Source organism: Temnothorax nylanderi, unplaced genomic scaffold (assembly GCF_030848795.1).
Source record: "Temnothorax nylanderi isolate EJ_2023f unplaced genomic scaffold, tnyl_v1.0 TNYL_tig0110_pilon, whole genome shotgun sequence".
Classification (NCBI taxonomy): domain Eukaryota; kingdom Metazoa; phylum Arthropoda; class Insecta; order Hymenoptera; family Formicidae; genus Temnothorax; species Temnothorax nylanderi.
Window position 1 is genome coordinate 91,013 of NW_027249172.1, and position 17,052 is coordinate 108,064.

The 17,052-nt window shown below is 41.6% G+C and overlaps 1 protein-coding gene across 8 annotated transcripts in view; it reads right to left on the reverse strand.

The window, feature by feature from the left end:
• Positions 1–790: 790 nt before the first annotated feature.
• Positions 791–17,052, reverse strand: part of Wake (wide awake) — an 80,025-nt gene continuing 63,763 nt past the window's right edge. For 4 of the 8 annotated variants that reach the window (XM_071712487.1, XM_071712483.1, XM_071712484.1 and 1 more), the window contains 10 exons: positions 13,130–13,267; positions 12,919–12,997; positions 10,422–10,525; positions 8,672–8,932; positions 8,125–8,427; positions 7,610–8,049; positions 7,101–7,480; positions 6,402–7,008; positions 5,502–6,287; positions 791–4,539 (listed from right to left, as the gene is read on the reverse strand). In XM_071712487.1, the coding sequence (XP_071568588.1) occupies positions 4,204–4,539; positions 5,502–6,287; positions 6,402–7,008; positions 7,101–7,480; positions 7,610–8,049; positions 8,125–8,427; positions 8,672–8,932; positions 10,422–10,525; positions 12,919–12,997; positions 13,130–13,267 (3,434 nt within the window). In that variant the 3' untranslated portion in view covers positions 791–4,203. Of the gene's footprint in view, positions 4,540–5,252; positions 5,336–5,501; positions 6,288–6,401; positions 7,009–7,100; positions 7,481–7,609; positions 8,050–8,124; positions 8,428–8,671; positions 8,933–10,421; positions 10,526–12,918; positions 12,998–13,129; positions 13,268–13,995; positions 16,521–17,052 lie in introns of those variants that run through there. The other 4 variants (XR_011719001.1, XM_071712482.1, XM_071712481.1 and 1 more) reach the window with 4 other exon arrangements.

Below are 17,052 nucleotides of genomic sequence, written 5' to 3' on the forward strand. Positions count from 1 at the left end.
TAAGGAGTAGGTGGTGGTTCTCGCGGCAAGACGAGAAACAAGACGGAAGTGGGTCAGCAGGACTATCGGTCGCCGAGGGTCCGGGTTCTTGTCTCGCTCGCGCGTTTGATTCGCCGGAGGTGATGATGCTTGGTGGGATTGGATAGTATCCAACGGATACAGGTTCTTCCAGAAGAGATATAATAAGAATCGACGGTGGGAATATATGGAAAATTTCCAATGTACCTATTCTTATTTCTACCTTTTGTAAAAAAAAAGAATTGTATAGTTTGTTAATTAAACGTATACCTACATGCTGTAAATAAGCTTGTCAGAAAGCAAACTAATGTATTTTGATTTTTGTACTTCTATGGGAAAGAAAAGAATTATATCGTTCGTTAATCAATCATACACCTACATACTATAAACGAGCCTCTCAGAAGTCAAACTAATCACCTCAACTTTTTGCAAATTTCTTAAATTTAATACCAGAGAGCACACGATTATAACTTTATCAATTTTCTCTACTTTTTAATTCACGTAGTTGATTAGTTTGATAAACTATATAAAGTTAAAAAAAAAAAGATTAGTGAACTTTACGACAACGTATATAATCTTTTCTTTTTCAATTATAAAACGCACAGACAACTTTCCTCTCGCTTTATATTTCAATAATTATATATTGTACTTTCACTAATTACACGGTAAAAGGATTTACAAAGGTAAAAGGAAATAGGAATGGTCTTCGCGCCCATCGGTCTTCCAATCGGGATACCGCTAAGGTCGTACGAATAAATTCTCTCGAGACAAATACAATGTTATACTTTATTTCGTGCGTTTCCGTCGTAGTACATTGTCCCCTGCTGAAAAAACGGGGGAAGAACTCAGTCGCAACAGAAACGAAGCCATCTCTTCTATACAAACACCAATTCGCTACTGTACATAATTTACTCGCGCGCGCGTTACATCGCTCTTATTACGAAGCATACGCGTCCGAGTGATCTCTGTTTCTGGACACGGGGGAGGGACGGGAATGGGAGGGGGGGAGGAAGCAAAAGGGTTCGGGGCGCGAGAAGTCGTCGTTCGGATATCGACTAATTAACTCACATGGCCGTCGCGTAGGCACAACTATAATTACATCGCGATGAGTGGATCGTAGAAACGAGAATTTTTTTTCTTCCGCATTCTCTCTCACGTTCGAAGTAATCTCTCCCTCTAGTTTCCTTGTGCGTGCGGTCGCTTCTTCTCCTCGAAATATTTACAAATATTTCAGCCACCTTCGTTGGCTCGGCGTGCCTCTTGCTCTTCCATCGTCGTAATATTTATATGCTAACGGTTATTTTTACATTCAACATCGATAGACACTCATGTAGTACTAATAAAATTTCTATCGTCTTCTCGATCAAACGGAAATGAGCGCGGGTGCCCGTTGACTCTCAACGATCGTGCGTCTAGGCAAAGATAACGAAGACGAGGCAGAGGGTACGGACTGCACAATTAAATCAATACACCGCTGGCATTTTTGTTAAAGTACCGATCAGCTTGGTGGTTACGAAGCTTACTGCGAATTGTAATTCCCGTTTCGGTTTTTCTTCTTCCTGCGACATCGGCGGATTCCGCGGTGCACGGACTTACGTATGCAGCCAGCGAGACTCGCTCTGCCCCCTTAACAATTCATCGATCTTTTGCCACTTTGTCGATAAAAAAATATGTGCACCATCCTCGCTAAACGCAGGTGGCCCCTGCGTGCCCCTTGGTGCACGATACTACTGCTCAATAAGCGTCAATATTCGAGGGAGGGTCTTCGAATATACAGCCAAATCGGATCTGCGACGTGAAGGACGGATTTCACGATAAATACCTGCACGGGCATTCGAGGATAGGGCTCTTCGCTTGACAGATCGATATTACGCAGGCTTTCGGCGGGCAAAGTAAGAGAAATATGGATTTACAACCGACAACACGCACACAGACATACGTTACGCACATGCGTTTCTTTATCTTCGCTTCACTTTGTCACTCGTGCTACCTTCTTACTATCCGGATAGCTGAAAAGAGATTCCTTTTTTAAACATTAGTCTCTTCGCTGTTAGTCGAATGGCTACATATAAGTGTTATATGCTGCGCTAGTTAATCTTGTTGGTAAGATCGAATACGAAATGTGCAACGCGATCGTTTGGGAAGTTCGTCGCGTGATAATATTGTGCAGTAATATTGTGCGGCTGGGGTAATATTCAGCAAACCACTCTACATTATGATAACTTATCCAATCGGTTAATACGTCGACTGCCGTACCGTCGTTCTCTTCTAATCGGATGCAATCGGGTACAATTTACCTATACACGTAGCGACGTATCAACTACATTCTTTAAAAATTTTGCTAAATGCGCTGTTTACAATAACGTGAAAGTTAATTCTTTTTGATTAGACTTGTTTTTATAAATTTTTCAAGGTAAATCTGATCCGAGGCCTATGCCAAATTTCTCTTTACTATACGATTTTAAAACGAGATAAAATAAATGTATTTGGATATACAAAACGCGTGTAAACATTTTGTAATGAAACAAATAACGTATCTCTATATGCGTCACAGTAAAACAGAAATTAAAAATCAAAACAAAGAAACTACAACTTATTTGTTATTTTTGAAGTAATAGTAGATTAATAATACTCTTTGTTCTGTTATGTACAATAGTCTATAAGCCTCTTCGTCCTAACTATACTAATAACTAACTATAAAACTGGTTCAGACGTTACTCGCCGCTTTAGATTTAAAATATTTTTCAATTAAAATCTTAGATTAACCTTTTTATTCTTTTCTCCTTTCGTTCTATAGAATTTTTCTCTTACATCGTTTTTATTAACAAAATTTGTCGGGCCTTTCCTAAAAAATATACTTATTACTCTAAGCCATTTTTAGATGATGCTACCAGACTTTAGGAACTTTTCATTCTTTATTTATTATTCTATTTTGAATATTTAAAAAAAGTACACTGCGTCGCGGATCGACACGCATCGAAAAATCGCACGTGAAATCATTTTATTTCCTATTTCTGAGCCTGGTAACACGGATCTAGTCAAGCAGAAAGTGTGTCATGTGTAATCATCATCGATAACTTTGTCATACATTAGAACGTAAAATATTCCTTTACAGATATTTTATAATTTTAATAGTATAAATATAAAACTTTTACTGACTTCAAAAAGATATCCTTACTGACTCGAAGTATCCAAGTATTCTTCTGTTACATTTGTCTTATGCGCTAAAAGCCTTCACTGATTTCGCAATGATGAAGTATGCTTGGATACAACGAATTGCAAAGGAATAATGAGATCTCTCAAACAGCTTATACTTGGCTCTTGATAATACGCATATCGAATAAAACATTGAGATCGGTACATAAAATATAACAGTATATTTCGAGTATTATTCATTTACAAACTAACTAACATTCGAAGAATATTACAGATCGATGCTTGAATTCCCGAGTCGGAATGTGCAAGCCTAAAATAAAACAGACTTCTTTTTTCACTGGTACTTATCACACTCACGTAACGATCCCTCGAGGCTACGTCGCGACTTCTCATAATCAGTGATTAATTGTCCATATGGAGAAGCATCGATATATTTTAATTATTTAATATTTTTCTTTCATGTTTCTCTCAGCGGCTATTGAACATCATAAAGCGCGTAAATCTACGTATAACAATAAAATTAGACCAGAATGTAATTGCGTCGAAAAAAAAAATCAAAATTTCTCTCACGAAAAGAATATCATTTCGTTTATAAAAAGTAAAGAGTAGAAGATAGACACTTTAATAAGCAATTTTTAAAATAATTATTGAATTTCTTAAGACTAACATGTCATTTATATAAGAGGCCAAGCATTCTTTTTCCCCAGTAAAATAATTTTGAATATACAACTTGTTTTTCACACGTAGTGACCAGATCTCACGAAGTTCACATTCGTTCAAGAATATCGAAGAATAAAATTGGAAGAGGTTCGTGAGGCGTTGTATGAATTTTTCTTTAGGTAGTCGCTGTTCATTAAAACATTTCGTTTGTTGGTAGTGCCGTTTATTGAAGATGTACGACTAGGATGCTTTATGCGAAATGTCGTTATCAGGGAACGTTACGTTTACACGTATAGGACGTACTGAAATTCAATTTACATTATTCGGTAGATCATTATTCGCTTAAAAATTACCGCGGCTTTATTTCTGCTATAAGTACGCGGTGTGTTTACTGCTGTGCTCAAGAGCGGCAAGAACATCCTGCTTTTGCCTAACGTACAGCCGTCCCTTCTTCCACGGATTCTGCAGGTGAAGCGGTTTAAAATCGTCCCTTAAGCAACGCTCTCGCGCACCGATTACGGCAACTAGACAAAAGTTTGGTAGCTCGTCGGCCGTGTAGGTGGGCCCCTTTTGCCCTTTTAGAACCACTGCCATGTTCAGTTGTTTAACGACAAGATCCACGACTTCCCGCGCCGTAGTCCTTGGTGTTACGTGTAGCTTCAAGCTGGTACCAGCTGCCAAACCGGTCTCGTAGGCCGCGTAAACCTGCAATACCATTAAAAGATGTATCTTTTATGTTTGGCAAATGGTATATAAGTCACATGATAAAAAGATAATTCAATTAGCAAAATGCAGCAGTTTCGAGTAAGGAACAAGTGTATCTATAAATGTGTACATAATTTAGAATCAATAAAATTATACGACTGAAATCGCATAAAAATGTTATATTGATGTATAAGCTTATGCGTAATATACATGGTGTGTCTGAAAGATTTCAATACTCAGTGAATAAAAGAACAAGCAAAATGTCATAAAAGATTATTTAGCATTTTCATTATTCACGAAACAATATTTATCAAGCTTTTCAAAGTCTATTAAACATTTTGCTTTTTCAAAGTTAGTACTTTGTTGTAATTCACTTAGCTTCCTAATCTCATAGACACACTTTGTGTTTAGACAAACACTGAAAAAAATAGATATCCAAGCCGTAAAAATACATAATTATATACAACACGTTAGTACCATAAAACTCAAGTATATGTTATTAATAATTCGTATGCAATACCCTTTGACACGACGTCATACTGTTATAACACATTACATACAGACATAGTTTACTTTCAAAATAGCTATTAGATACAAAGTATAAAAAGATCATAATAAATCTCTCATGCCGTACTGATTTTGGCACATTAAGCATAATATTTAAGCATAATCGAGCAGAGCAAGCGTTGAAATTTAACGGTGTGGCGGCTTACTCAATGTGTCCACTACATCACTTTGCACTTTAGAGGACCAAGTGAGCTGTTTTTTAATTATAATCGGGTTAGACTTGTGTTCCCTAGGAAGGAAAAATATCATTTAAAGACCGCACGTCGCGAGTTTAGGGGGATTTTAATGTCGCTGAAAATTAAACTATTCGAAACGTCGCAACTAGTATGATAGTGATGATGTTAGTATGAGGAGAAAATTTTACCCGTCAAATAGCATAAAATTAAAGGTTGTACCTGAAGAATGCCTGGCAGAGGTGGCATCATAGTCGCTTCTTCCTTCTCCTCGTCTAGATTATCCGTCGGAACGGCGGCCATCGCCGCGACACTCGCGGTCGGCTTGGACGTTTTGACCTTGATCCCCGGCTGGCCGGGTTTCAAGCACACGCTCGAATTCGTCGCAGAGTACTCGTCACTGCTCAGCGAGTGTAGACTGTCGGAATTCGTGTTGCTCACACTAAGCAGACTCGTGGTGTTCGTCATCGCCGTGGAGACGCTCAGTAACGAGCCGGTATAAATCATGGGCTTTATACTCAGTAACGGACTGGTAGTGGCCGACGCCGACGTTATCGTAGCGGAACGATTTCGCGGGCTGTGTTTGTACTTGGCGAGGATCAAGGTGTCCTCGGACTTGGAGGGCGGTAGTCTCACGTTCTGCAGCGGTATCAGATGATTCACGCTGCTGGTAGTCGTCAGATTGCTCAGATTGCTGTTGCTGCTTATCGGTGCGCACGACGATTTCTGCGGCTCCGAGGTTGTCGAGGTGTTGCTACCTTTGCGCACGTGTTGCCCGCTGGGCAGCTGTTGCTCGCTCTTGCTGAATTCTGTCGTGAGGAGATTGGAGGACGATTTCGACAGATTGGGACCCGGCCAGCTGCCACGGCCGGGACTCGATTTCACGAGCTTAGGATCTCTAGGTGGTAATTGTAACAAACTTCGTTTCAAGCTGTTACTGTTGCTGTTCTTATTTCTGTCCAGACTGAACAGGTGCTTCATAGATATCCCAACGGTTTGCGACGCGATCTGCGAGAAAATATCGTATATTAATTAAACGATAAAATCAGAAATGTAAGATAAAATTATAAGACAGGTATTGTAAGATACGATTACAGAAAGCATTACAGAAATAATAATTACGTTTTGTTGTGAGGAGCCGCGATCTCTCGCGAAAGTTATAACGTCGATCAGCCACCTGGCGCTTTTCCACACGCTGTTTACTTGCAACTGAAGATCCTGCAATCTCGCCAGTTTGTCCTTCGCGACGCTCAACTCCAAGGAACTAAAGGCCTCTCGGTGATTATGCTGGGCCTGCGCGGTGTCCAGTTCCAAGATGCAGCTGAGTCTGGAGTAACGATTGATTACATCCTTCTGATACGTATTCAGGTAGACCATCTCGAAGACCGGAATAGGCAACGACAATAAATCGCCACGTTGTAGCAGGATCTCTCGCGTGCCAGGTACGCAGCAGGCGGTTTCGGCGGGTGGCACGACGATCAGGAACGACACGTCGTGAGTCAGCTCGATCACCTCGGCGTCGTATAATCGATGCACCAGCGAATCCTCCGGACTGATCTCCATGTAATTGAACAGTCGTCGCGCTGTCGCGGCGATCTGATCGACAAACAGCTTTTGTTGTTCCGTGCCTTGCGCCTCGTTCGTCACGTTCTCCTTCTCCTCGGATTCCTTCACGGAAGTCTCGGACGTGCAGATGCGCGGTACTCGCTTGAGATAGTCCCACTCCTCCCTTGAACAGATGAAAGCGAAAGCACGATAATACGATAGATAGCCGTGACACTGAATTACTGGTATTTTGCGTTTTAATGAACGTAAACTTACGCGGACACGTGCGAATTGTCACGAATCTTGCAATGCGGTAATACGTTTGGAGATTTCGTCGGGACAACGAGTTGTATGAGGTCCACGCTGCTTTGCATTTTTAGGTAAGCGAGATATAAACCCTTAGGTAGTTTGATACCGCTGACTTGGTGATATGTCATTTGCTCTTGTATGCTGGTCATCAAGATATCGCCGACGTTACTATCCTCGTGCGTTATGACCTTCTTTATAACTTTACTGAGCGGCAGCCACCTGCTGTTTAATACAGAAACCAATTTCGGCGACTTTATATAATTTACTGTCGAGAACACTAAGGTGCCTTGAATGTCTCTGATAGGTTTATGATACAATTGTCCAAGGTCCTGTATGCCCAGGGCAGCCTGCAAAATACATCAAATAGAATATCGTAAGATGTTCTTCAGTTCTATATTTTTGAGTGAGCTATACAAGCTTGAGTAATTGGGCTAAATAAAAGTTCAGTATTTTTAATAAACAATGTACAACGTTACCTGCATTTGAGCAGCAGCTTGAAGCAACTTTATCCTAAAGTGATTAGTTGAGCTGCTGTGACTCTTCTCCATATCTTGCCGAAGGGATTTAACATCGTCCCAGGTGCATGCGACTTTCATGAGCCAATGAAAATCATTGTATATGCAACTGGGATACGTCTCGTCGATTTCGATCACGGGCAAGAAGTCCTCGTTTGTAACGAGAACCTTGTCCTCGTGGTACAGTAGACATGCCAGAAACACTCCTCGTCTGAGATTCTTCTGGAATTTACTCGTCGCCGTGAAGAGCTGTTTTATCGTTGTTTTCTTTTTGTGATTTCGCCTCTGCACCGCCGGCGTTTCTTGCGTATACTCCGGTCGCCTGATATCGGTGAACAGAGTGTTCAGCTCTTCCAGTCGCCCCGCGAATCTGGGCACCCTGCCGTCTATGTCCCTCCAACCTTCGAGTCATCGTAAATTTTTGTTAAATTGAGAATGTTAAATTTGAACGTGCTATGCTTAGATATGGTACTTACTGCTAGGTGTAACGTGTGCGGGCGTCGAATTCATGAACCTGCTGTAACCCTTTAAATTTCCGGCGGCGGCGCGAAAGTGATATTTGTGCCCTTGAGTCAGATCCTCGATCCGACACTCTCTCTGCTTCATGTCCAGGACTTCCCTCTCGCCGCATATAACCGAAAAGTCCTCGTGCAGGCTCCATTGGACCTTGAACTTGGTACAGATCGGAGAGTCGTGCGAGTCCGGTTCTTGAAACCTGACTGTTATCGATGTCGTTCCGGTGACGTCGACCGCGACTAAGAAAGGCATGTCGGGTGGGCCTGAAATAAAAGATTTTTATTTTAATACAAAAGTATTTGTTGTAAATTTATCCTTTTAAAAAGGTGATAGCTGTACAAGTTAGATTAATAGATTGAGAGCCAATTTCACCAACCACGGTTAGCTTAACCGACGGTTAAAGTTAGCAGGATTGACCAATAGAAATGAATCCACCCTGCTAACTTTAACCGCGCTGGTTAAGCTAACCGTGGTTGGTGAAATTGGCTCTGAATCTATTGAACTTACGCGCTTGGTCGAAACCCAGCAGCATTTTCCTGAGGGCCCTGGCTCTCCTTTCCCACAGAGAAAGTTGCTTATCCTCCGTGCTACCGCCGCATCCCGTGAGATTGTTATGTTGCGTGGAAAAACTGGCCCTGTGACTGCTAGGCGGTTCCAACAAAATTGATCCACCGCTGCCGGAAGTACTGCCGCCGAGCTCTTGAACTCTGTGTTCCGCTTCCGAGAGCAATGACGCCAAGTGGCTACCCAGAGATTCCGGAGACTTGACTGCGTCAACAGAATATCGAACGTACATACGAGGCTACGAATTCACAGTTGAATATATTAGAATGCACGAATGTATGCGTTATGATTAATTTGAAGCAGGCTTCGCGTTTTAATTATAAATATCTGAATGGAATTGATTATATTACGACGCATGGGGATTGTTGCCACCTACGTATTGACCCACGCGCGATTATTACACTAATTAGCGTATTAGCTATTTCGTACGATCGATAGCTGCAGCGCTGTCGTGATATTTTGTACGTCTCTTTGCAAGAGACGGTTTTGCCGCGATTAATTAGGGGCCTGGTTACAATTGCAATTACCTCTCAGCGCGGATGCGGAAATCAATAAAGAAGTCACGCTCAAGAAATTACTCAAAACGCAGCCCGTCGAATTCTCGTATCGTTCACGTTAGTTGAGTCAAGCAAGTTGAATCTCGAGTTATCCTATCCGGGAATGTTTACCAGGAGCCCGTCGCGGATATCTCGCGGAAAATTAGTTCGGAAGAGGTGTCCTCCTTGTTCTATATTTCATTTTCGAAGACTCGGTGTCTTAACGAGTGGCACCGTAAAAGCGCTAACGAGCATAACACGGGACAAATTAAGACACGAGAAACTTTCGCAAAGACGAATGGAGCTCAAGTTGCTGACTTTAACGCGGGATTCCCCGGACTCGCTTGACGGCACATTAAGAGAAATTTATCTTTCTGAACTTTTATCCCACACTGTCCCGGGGAAACGCAATCGAGAGATGTTCGGCGACACGGTAATTTCTCGCACATTGCTGGAAATTTGATTCCAGCTATCGCAGATATGGCCCGATGTTTCGGAGTCTCGTTGCGGCAATCATTACGAAAGTTAATGAGAAAGCTCGGATATCCATCGCAGTTTTTTTTTCACGTGTAGCATGTTCCAAACAATCCAAACGGATGAAAAAGAGTCGCTCGCTCGCATTTACAGCTCGTGCACCATCCGACTTGACGGAGTACAAGAGCGAGCGTTGAGAAATGTTTAGATACCGCCATCGACTTTACAATTCCACTACCTCATACATGGCTCGCGTTCGATCGTAATTACGCCGGAGCTCGATATACCGGACAAAGGGAGATATTATTAAAAACGTCGCGGAAAAAGCGCAGCGCCGTGTCCAGGACTCTCCGTTTTTTTCTTGTTTTTTCTTTTTGTTTTATTGCACATTTCGCATTCCCGCTTTTATATTTATTCGTCGCGATGCAATAAAGCTCGACGGGATTTTTATTAGAGACTACGGAATCCTAATTGGAATCTCCCGCGGACTGCCGATTTTCTTGGATTTTTTGCGCGGCGAAAAGAGAGAGAGAGAGAGAGAGAGAGAAAGAGCGATTATTTCGCGGAAAAGCGGAAAAGCGAATCTCGCGGGAAGAGGTACGGATCAACGAGATTTGTCACGGACGTAACGAAGTTCCCCGCTACGCCGCGCGAAGTTTGTAATTGGATTCAATTGTACTTACATTGGTTCCCTTCCTGCGCGCCGAATGCAACCAGCATTTTTGCCAGCGGCCTGTTGTTGCTAAGCACAGCAACGTCCAGCGGTGACAAGCCGTCGCTGTTTACGCTGTAAATGACGATAAATTGCAAATAATGTATAGGGCCGGTAGTAAAGTTTACTTTCAGATCCTTTCTGAAAGGGGCGAAATGAGAACGTTCGAGATATCTCGCAGTTTACTAAACTTTTTTCTTCTTTTCTTTACATTGTACCAAAGCACGGTACAATAAACTTTATAAACTTTACGCAACATTAAACATTGTCTAACTTGATTTCAACCTTTGCGTCGCTTTATTCGGCGTTGTATAAAAGTAAAACCGAAAAATTTTAGCCATTGAGTCCGTATATCAAGTTAAGACGAGATTTCCGTTGGAATCATGACTTCGGGGAAATTGCCGTTAATAAATAATATTTATGTGACATTTAAAAGGTCGATAAAAACCCACACATGAGTGTAGACACATATAAGTGCCACATAAGTATGGACTTCCTGCTTGAATTACAAATCGGTGCCATCCCGATTGTATTTTCCAATTTGAGTATATCTCTTTTTACGACTTGCGGAAAAATTTCGCTTCGTCCAAGCGGAAAATCGTGGGATTAATGAGATTCACTCTGAAACATTTAATTACTTTCGCCTACTTTACCTCGGACTACTTTGATGCGTAAAAGCGGGGGACATCAAATAAACGTTAACGATATAAAATAGTCGGGGATAAATGCTGGCTAAATGAATTTCCCAGTTTTACGTCATCTATCGACTTTTCGTTTGCAACGGGAATTTGAATTGCGTTGTTACAGCTACCGTGCGAAATGAGCAATTCATAACTTTTACGCTCTGCCTACGGATTATTTTTTTAGTTCTATCTTCGGATCCGCCTGTCTTCAATTGATACGTTTGAATAAAGTACATTATGCAGAAAAAAGAGGTAACTGACAATTCTTGGAATTTTTTATTCTCTGATATAAACTACTGTTGAATATGTTGTGCAAAATGAAATCAATGGTTGAAAACCCGTTATTTATAACTTTTTATACTTTTAACAGTTTATACTTTTTTTTTTATTAATGTTACTGTAGAATCTTATTTCCAGTATTCTATGATTAACGTGACTTTGGAATTTTTAAGATTCAGATTTATTTTTTTCTGTCTAACGTCCAATTTCGACAATCCGATATATAATAATATAATTTTGGTTCAACTATCTCAATACAAAACGCTATATTTTACTGAGCGTTAAAATCATCCGAATTAAATCCATTTTTATTCCTACCAGTAAATTTTAGTTCATAAAAATTTAAATATCCATGACAGCTTCGTGAACTTCTTTCAATCAAATCAGTCCGTTTGTTCCACACGTTAAATCGGTCGCCCAAATTGGCACCGAAACCTTGTTTAATCCGTTAATTTGTTTATCGACAGCCAACGCGTGGTCGTATTCACTGAGGGAATGAACCAAAAGCTTCTACTGTATATCTCTACTATAATATATCCTGGGACGACAAATAGCTGCCGAATTGCTCGCCGGAAATAGAAGCGAACGGCTACCTATTATCCGTAATTACCATGCGCGGCCGGCTATGAAAAGCTTTCGGAAGTGTTATAATGTAACGAAACACCCTTTGCGCGCGCGCGCTCGCCGGTTTAAAGATATTCCACTTGTTCCGCCGAAATTCGAGACTCATTTTACATTCACGAAGAACGCTGCAACGTAATTTAACACGCTCTGGCTGAAAACGAAATTAGTCCGCCGTGAAAATGCTAACAACTCAGCTTTTAGACACGGCTGAGAAATAATTATACGGGCCGCGAGGAACAATTGGAGCGCGTGAGGAAATTTTTATTTTATCCATCCGATTATCTCACGACAATCTTCTTCGTTTCAATTCCCCTCGGATGCGAAGGAGGAAACGTAAAACCTTGAACGCAACTCGGACGATTATTTTTTGCACATGATAGTCTGCACCTAGGATATATAGCGAATATAATCTCTTAAGATCTCCTAAGTTACACGCCGAATCGAATCAAGAAGTTGATTCTACGCTGGTCGAACAATTCCTAATAGCGCGATTGACTGCTTCTGTAGCAGTGCACCTCGAAAGTTTCAGCTCGTATATTAGATTAAAGACCCTCCAAGTAACGTGTATTGCGTGTGAACGAAGATCTTATAGGTCACGCGTAGACTCTTTCGAGGGAAAACGGGATCGCGGTTGGATCCTTTGAGTATCGCGAGATCAAAAATCCGTACCTCGAGTTTGAAGAATAAATATTTAATTCTTTTTCGCGCGTAAATTCAATGATTTATGTATATCTAGATTATTCAGTGATATGAAATATCTGGAAGTATCAAATAACATCGTATCACCTCGCCAATTCATCAGCTTTTTTCCCCTTTTTATCGCCCAATCAATCATCTTAATAATACCTTAATTGCGTACATATGATACAAATAGCTACTCACCTATTTACGTCCACATCGGTAGATTCCAAAATAGTCCTCGCTTTATCCAAGTGACTATGTTCCACAGCCGCAAATAGGGCTAAAAATAAAACGATAACAACATCAAGGTTATTCCTAATTGCACGTAAAATTGGCAAGAGTAAGTTCGGCGAAAACGAGAAGAGACGCTTTTAAGAAATTAAAAATAAAAAAATCGATAAAAATAAAATACCATGCAGGTGTATGTTGAGGGATTGGGCCGAGAGAGGATTGATATGTATTGACGATAGATTATTTAGTTGTTGGTGGGGCTGTTGTTTCTTCTTGCCGAAACCCTCCAGGAACTCCATCCCTTGCAACGAGTGGAACTCTGTGCGCATGAAGAAACAAAGCAAAATAAATAAACAACAAATAAATAAACGAAACATTACGGAATTGGATAAATAAGCGGTAAATACATGACGTAATACGAAAGAATTTTGAGGGAATCGAGAGGAAATTGATGTATACTTCGAGAAAGATAAATCCCTGTAATTTATTAAGTTCACGACTTTCACACCGAGGAAATATATATGTCTTTTATAACGATGTTATAGTAATAATTATTTATTTTAGTCGGTGTAATTTTTTAAGTAAATGTAGAACGAGTAATGAAGTCTCAAGTGTTTGCCATAGAAAAAGCAACGATTTTAGAAATAAAAAAAGAGATATTTCCTGCATTATTTCTTTCTTGAATTATTCTACTCATCATATTACAATCGACTCATACGTTTTACTCCACTTTCACGACTAGAAATTTTTCCCACGTGTCAGTGATGTTCTAGAATGTTAATGCTTCACCGTTTTATTTCATGTTAAACATACTTTCTTTTTCTATCTCTCCTCGATAATTATTAATTTGTTCAGCGTGAAAACATGGCAATTAAAGTTAAATGCGTTATTTTATCAGATAGGATTTGGACCTCTTTTTTTTCATCACCGTAAAGAAAAGTGCTAAACCGATATTTTGCCGCGGAAACTTGAAATAACTTCCTACGAAGTGCTTAATTGCATCTGGCGCGCCGCTGACTAATTGGAAAACTTATTGATCCAGCGTACTTGATCCTGACGATGGCATGAAAACTTGCTCCTGACCGAGCCGCTCGTAATCCTTCGTCTCCTTCGCGTCTCTTTTCCTACCGGTCGTCATTTTATTTCGAAAGCTATTGCCACGTCTGCTTGTCCAAAAGTTGGCGATATTGTCGACCGTTTTGATTTTACAGGACTTCGAAGAACATGTCTTGACGCTGTCGTGAATTTTCTGATTCTGCAGGCAGATTGCGTTTTTTCTCTCCGTCTCGTGTATCTTGCAATAAAATTTAATCCTCGAGCGATCAAATTCGCCGAAGGACTCAGTCGTCCTTCGATTTCTGTTTATCACGTTCGAATGCTCGTTCCTCGTATCGCAAGGACGACTCAAAGGAACGGTCTCACATCTGGGACGAAATGCGTTTCGTGACTCTCCGTTCTCGAGATATTCCTCACCCACGTCCTTGTCTCGCTCGTAGTTTGTTTTACGATAGAAGGACCGATTAGCCGAGGCTTTGTGGGGATCCACGACGATGGTCAAGACATCACGCTTGGATGACGTAGCACGCTCATTTTCGGCGTCTTGTTTCTGCCGTTGTTCTTCCTCCTCCTCCTCCTCTTCGACTTCAAAGAGGAAGCTCGACACGGAGGAGTCCAAGGAACTGTCCAGCACGAACGTGGGGTTCTCATAGGATACATGTTTGCTCGGTCGACTCATGTCCGTCTCGCAGGACGCACGTTTATCGCTACATTTCTTCTCTCGAGTGTCTTCCTGCGAGCTCTCCGTACTGTGTCTCCTGCGAAAAATGTGACTGACTTTCGGTGATTTCATCCCTTCGTCCTTTGTCGAGGCTCTCTCCGCGTCCTTGCGACCCTTGCCCATTAGCCTGTCAGTCAAAGACAGCTTATTCTTCAGATCCTTAGTGATTTCCCGCGGACCGACATCGCGATCCGATATCGAGGTCTTTCGAGGACTCGGAAATGCCTCGCCGCCGATTTTGTCGCGAGAATTCATATCCTTGAAATTTTTTCGCGGACTCGAGGGCTTCTCACCGTCCTGAGATTCCTCAACAACAGGGAGATCACACCCTTTCTTGACGGTGAGATCCTTCGAGACGGACGAGAGATCGAAGCCGGCGGTCAATCGCAGGTTCGCATGATTGCGTATCTTCGACATCAGTTTCACAGACGCTCGGAAGGACCTCGACCTCTTCAAAGTCGACATCCTGCCGCCCGTGGAACGCCTCGAGAGAAGTTCCATCTTCGGGCTAGATGAGGCGGATTTGCGAAATTTCATCTGGGGATTGTTCGATATACGGTCGACGGATTCGCTTGATATACGGTTCCAATGTCCTATCGAGATATCCGATCCCTTTGAGAGTTTCGATACGCCTGAATGTTCTCAATGCGATGAGATCATTTTTCGCATATCGCTCGTTTTATAAATTATTGATAACATGTGTTATTACTGTCGGCAATAAGGCACGTTACTGCTTCTCTTTGGTAGGATAAAGCTTCGACATTTGCGATTCCCCGTAAATTCCCCGTAAAGTAATTCTTTGGCTGGGTAGCTGCAAAAAGATCATCGAAACCGTCATTTGCTTGATCCTACTGTCTCTAACGTAACGGCACATTTTTCTCTCGGATTGCACGACGAGGAGGGAATTATATACGTTACAATATATTATATACAGTATATAAGCTTCGGAGATTATTCCGAAGCTCCTAAAACGTGATTATCTTAATGCGATTAGTCTGTGAATTAATTCACAACGTGCCGAGTTTTCGAGCTCTGACTGATAGAATATTTCACCGGATTGTCCCGTTTGCGACGAAACTGATAAATATTTACACGAAACGCTAGGGAGAAGCGAAAGAGCGGTTAGCAATGAAAGGAGATTAGCACGAGTGTTGCGATGAAACGACGAGACGTGGTCGCTACGTGACTGTCGTTTCTGAAACGATTTTATTGTTTACTTAGGGCCACGTACTCGCTCGATTCCGCCACGCGACAATTGGCCATTACGAAGAAGTGGACGGAACAAGGCCTCTTCCTCCTCGGACAATTTACCGGACCAATCAAATTTATTGCTGTCGTCCGTTAGTCGTTAAGATCTTGATGACAGCGAAGTGTAGGTGCACCAAGATCAATGACAAGATCGCTGCTGGCAGTGCTGGCTTAACCAGCATCGAACATACAATAGAGCGATTGTTCCCAGCAATGAATACGCCAGAGAAATTAAGCACGAGTTCAACTTCTCGCAACTCCTCGAACCTACATTTCAAGAGGATAGTGATGTTTGATATCGATATCTGTGTCAGAAAAAAGAAATCGATACGATATCGGAAATTCAAATAAAGAATCATTCATGTCGAGACGCATCGCGTTCGTATCGGATAAACGTAATAATTTTCAAGCGTTTTACTCCAGATTTTTATACGCCGCTCCACGTCGTATCGCGAGCTCGGCTTTCTCCGACTGAAAATTCATCAGCGCGTTATTCACAGAGTGATGATTGACTAAAATATTCTTCCACGGCTCGTGCCAGCCTGTTTCTCGCGAAAGCGTGGACGTTCGAGCCTTCTCTAATCGATTGGAAGGGGCAAAAATTGGCCGCTCTCTGGCAGTCCAGATTGGAGCTCATTAGAAGCTAACGAGGGAATTACAGATCGACTGGATGTTAATAGGGTAATTATAATCCGGAACCAAATGAATTGTCAGATTATCTCGATCTGAGGCAGCAGATTCTTTGACTCTCCAATAACCAACCAATATTTCAAATTAAAAGAACATCTATAAGCGCGTAATTCGAGAAAAAAAAAACATCGGATAAGGAAAGGACGGGAAAGAACTTCCGCGGCTTGGACGTTCTTCTTTCAACGGACGTCGCATTAATCATCCTGACGGTGTGTCTCTTTTTCCTATTTTCCTTTCCTTCTCATTCGTCTTCTCCCGTACTTCCGCGTAAGTCACACGATTGTTATCACGATGCATCGATCTCTTTATAGAAGACGTCAACTCCGAGTCCGCCTCTTAAAAGCGGAACGATTCGCGAGTAAGTAAGTCCTAACTCATTTTCCTACTTC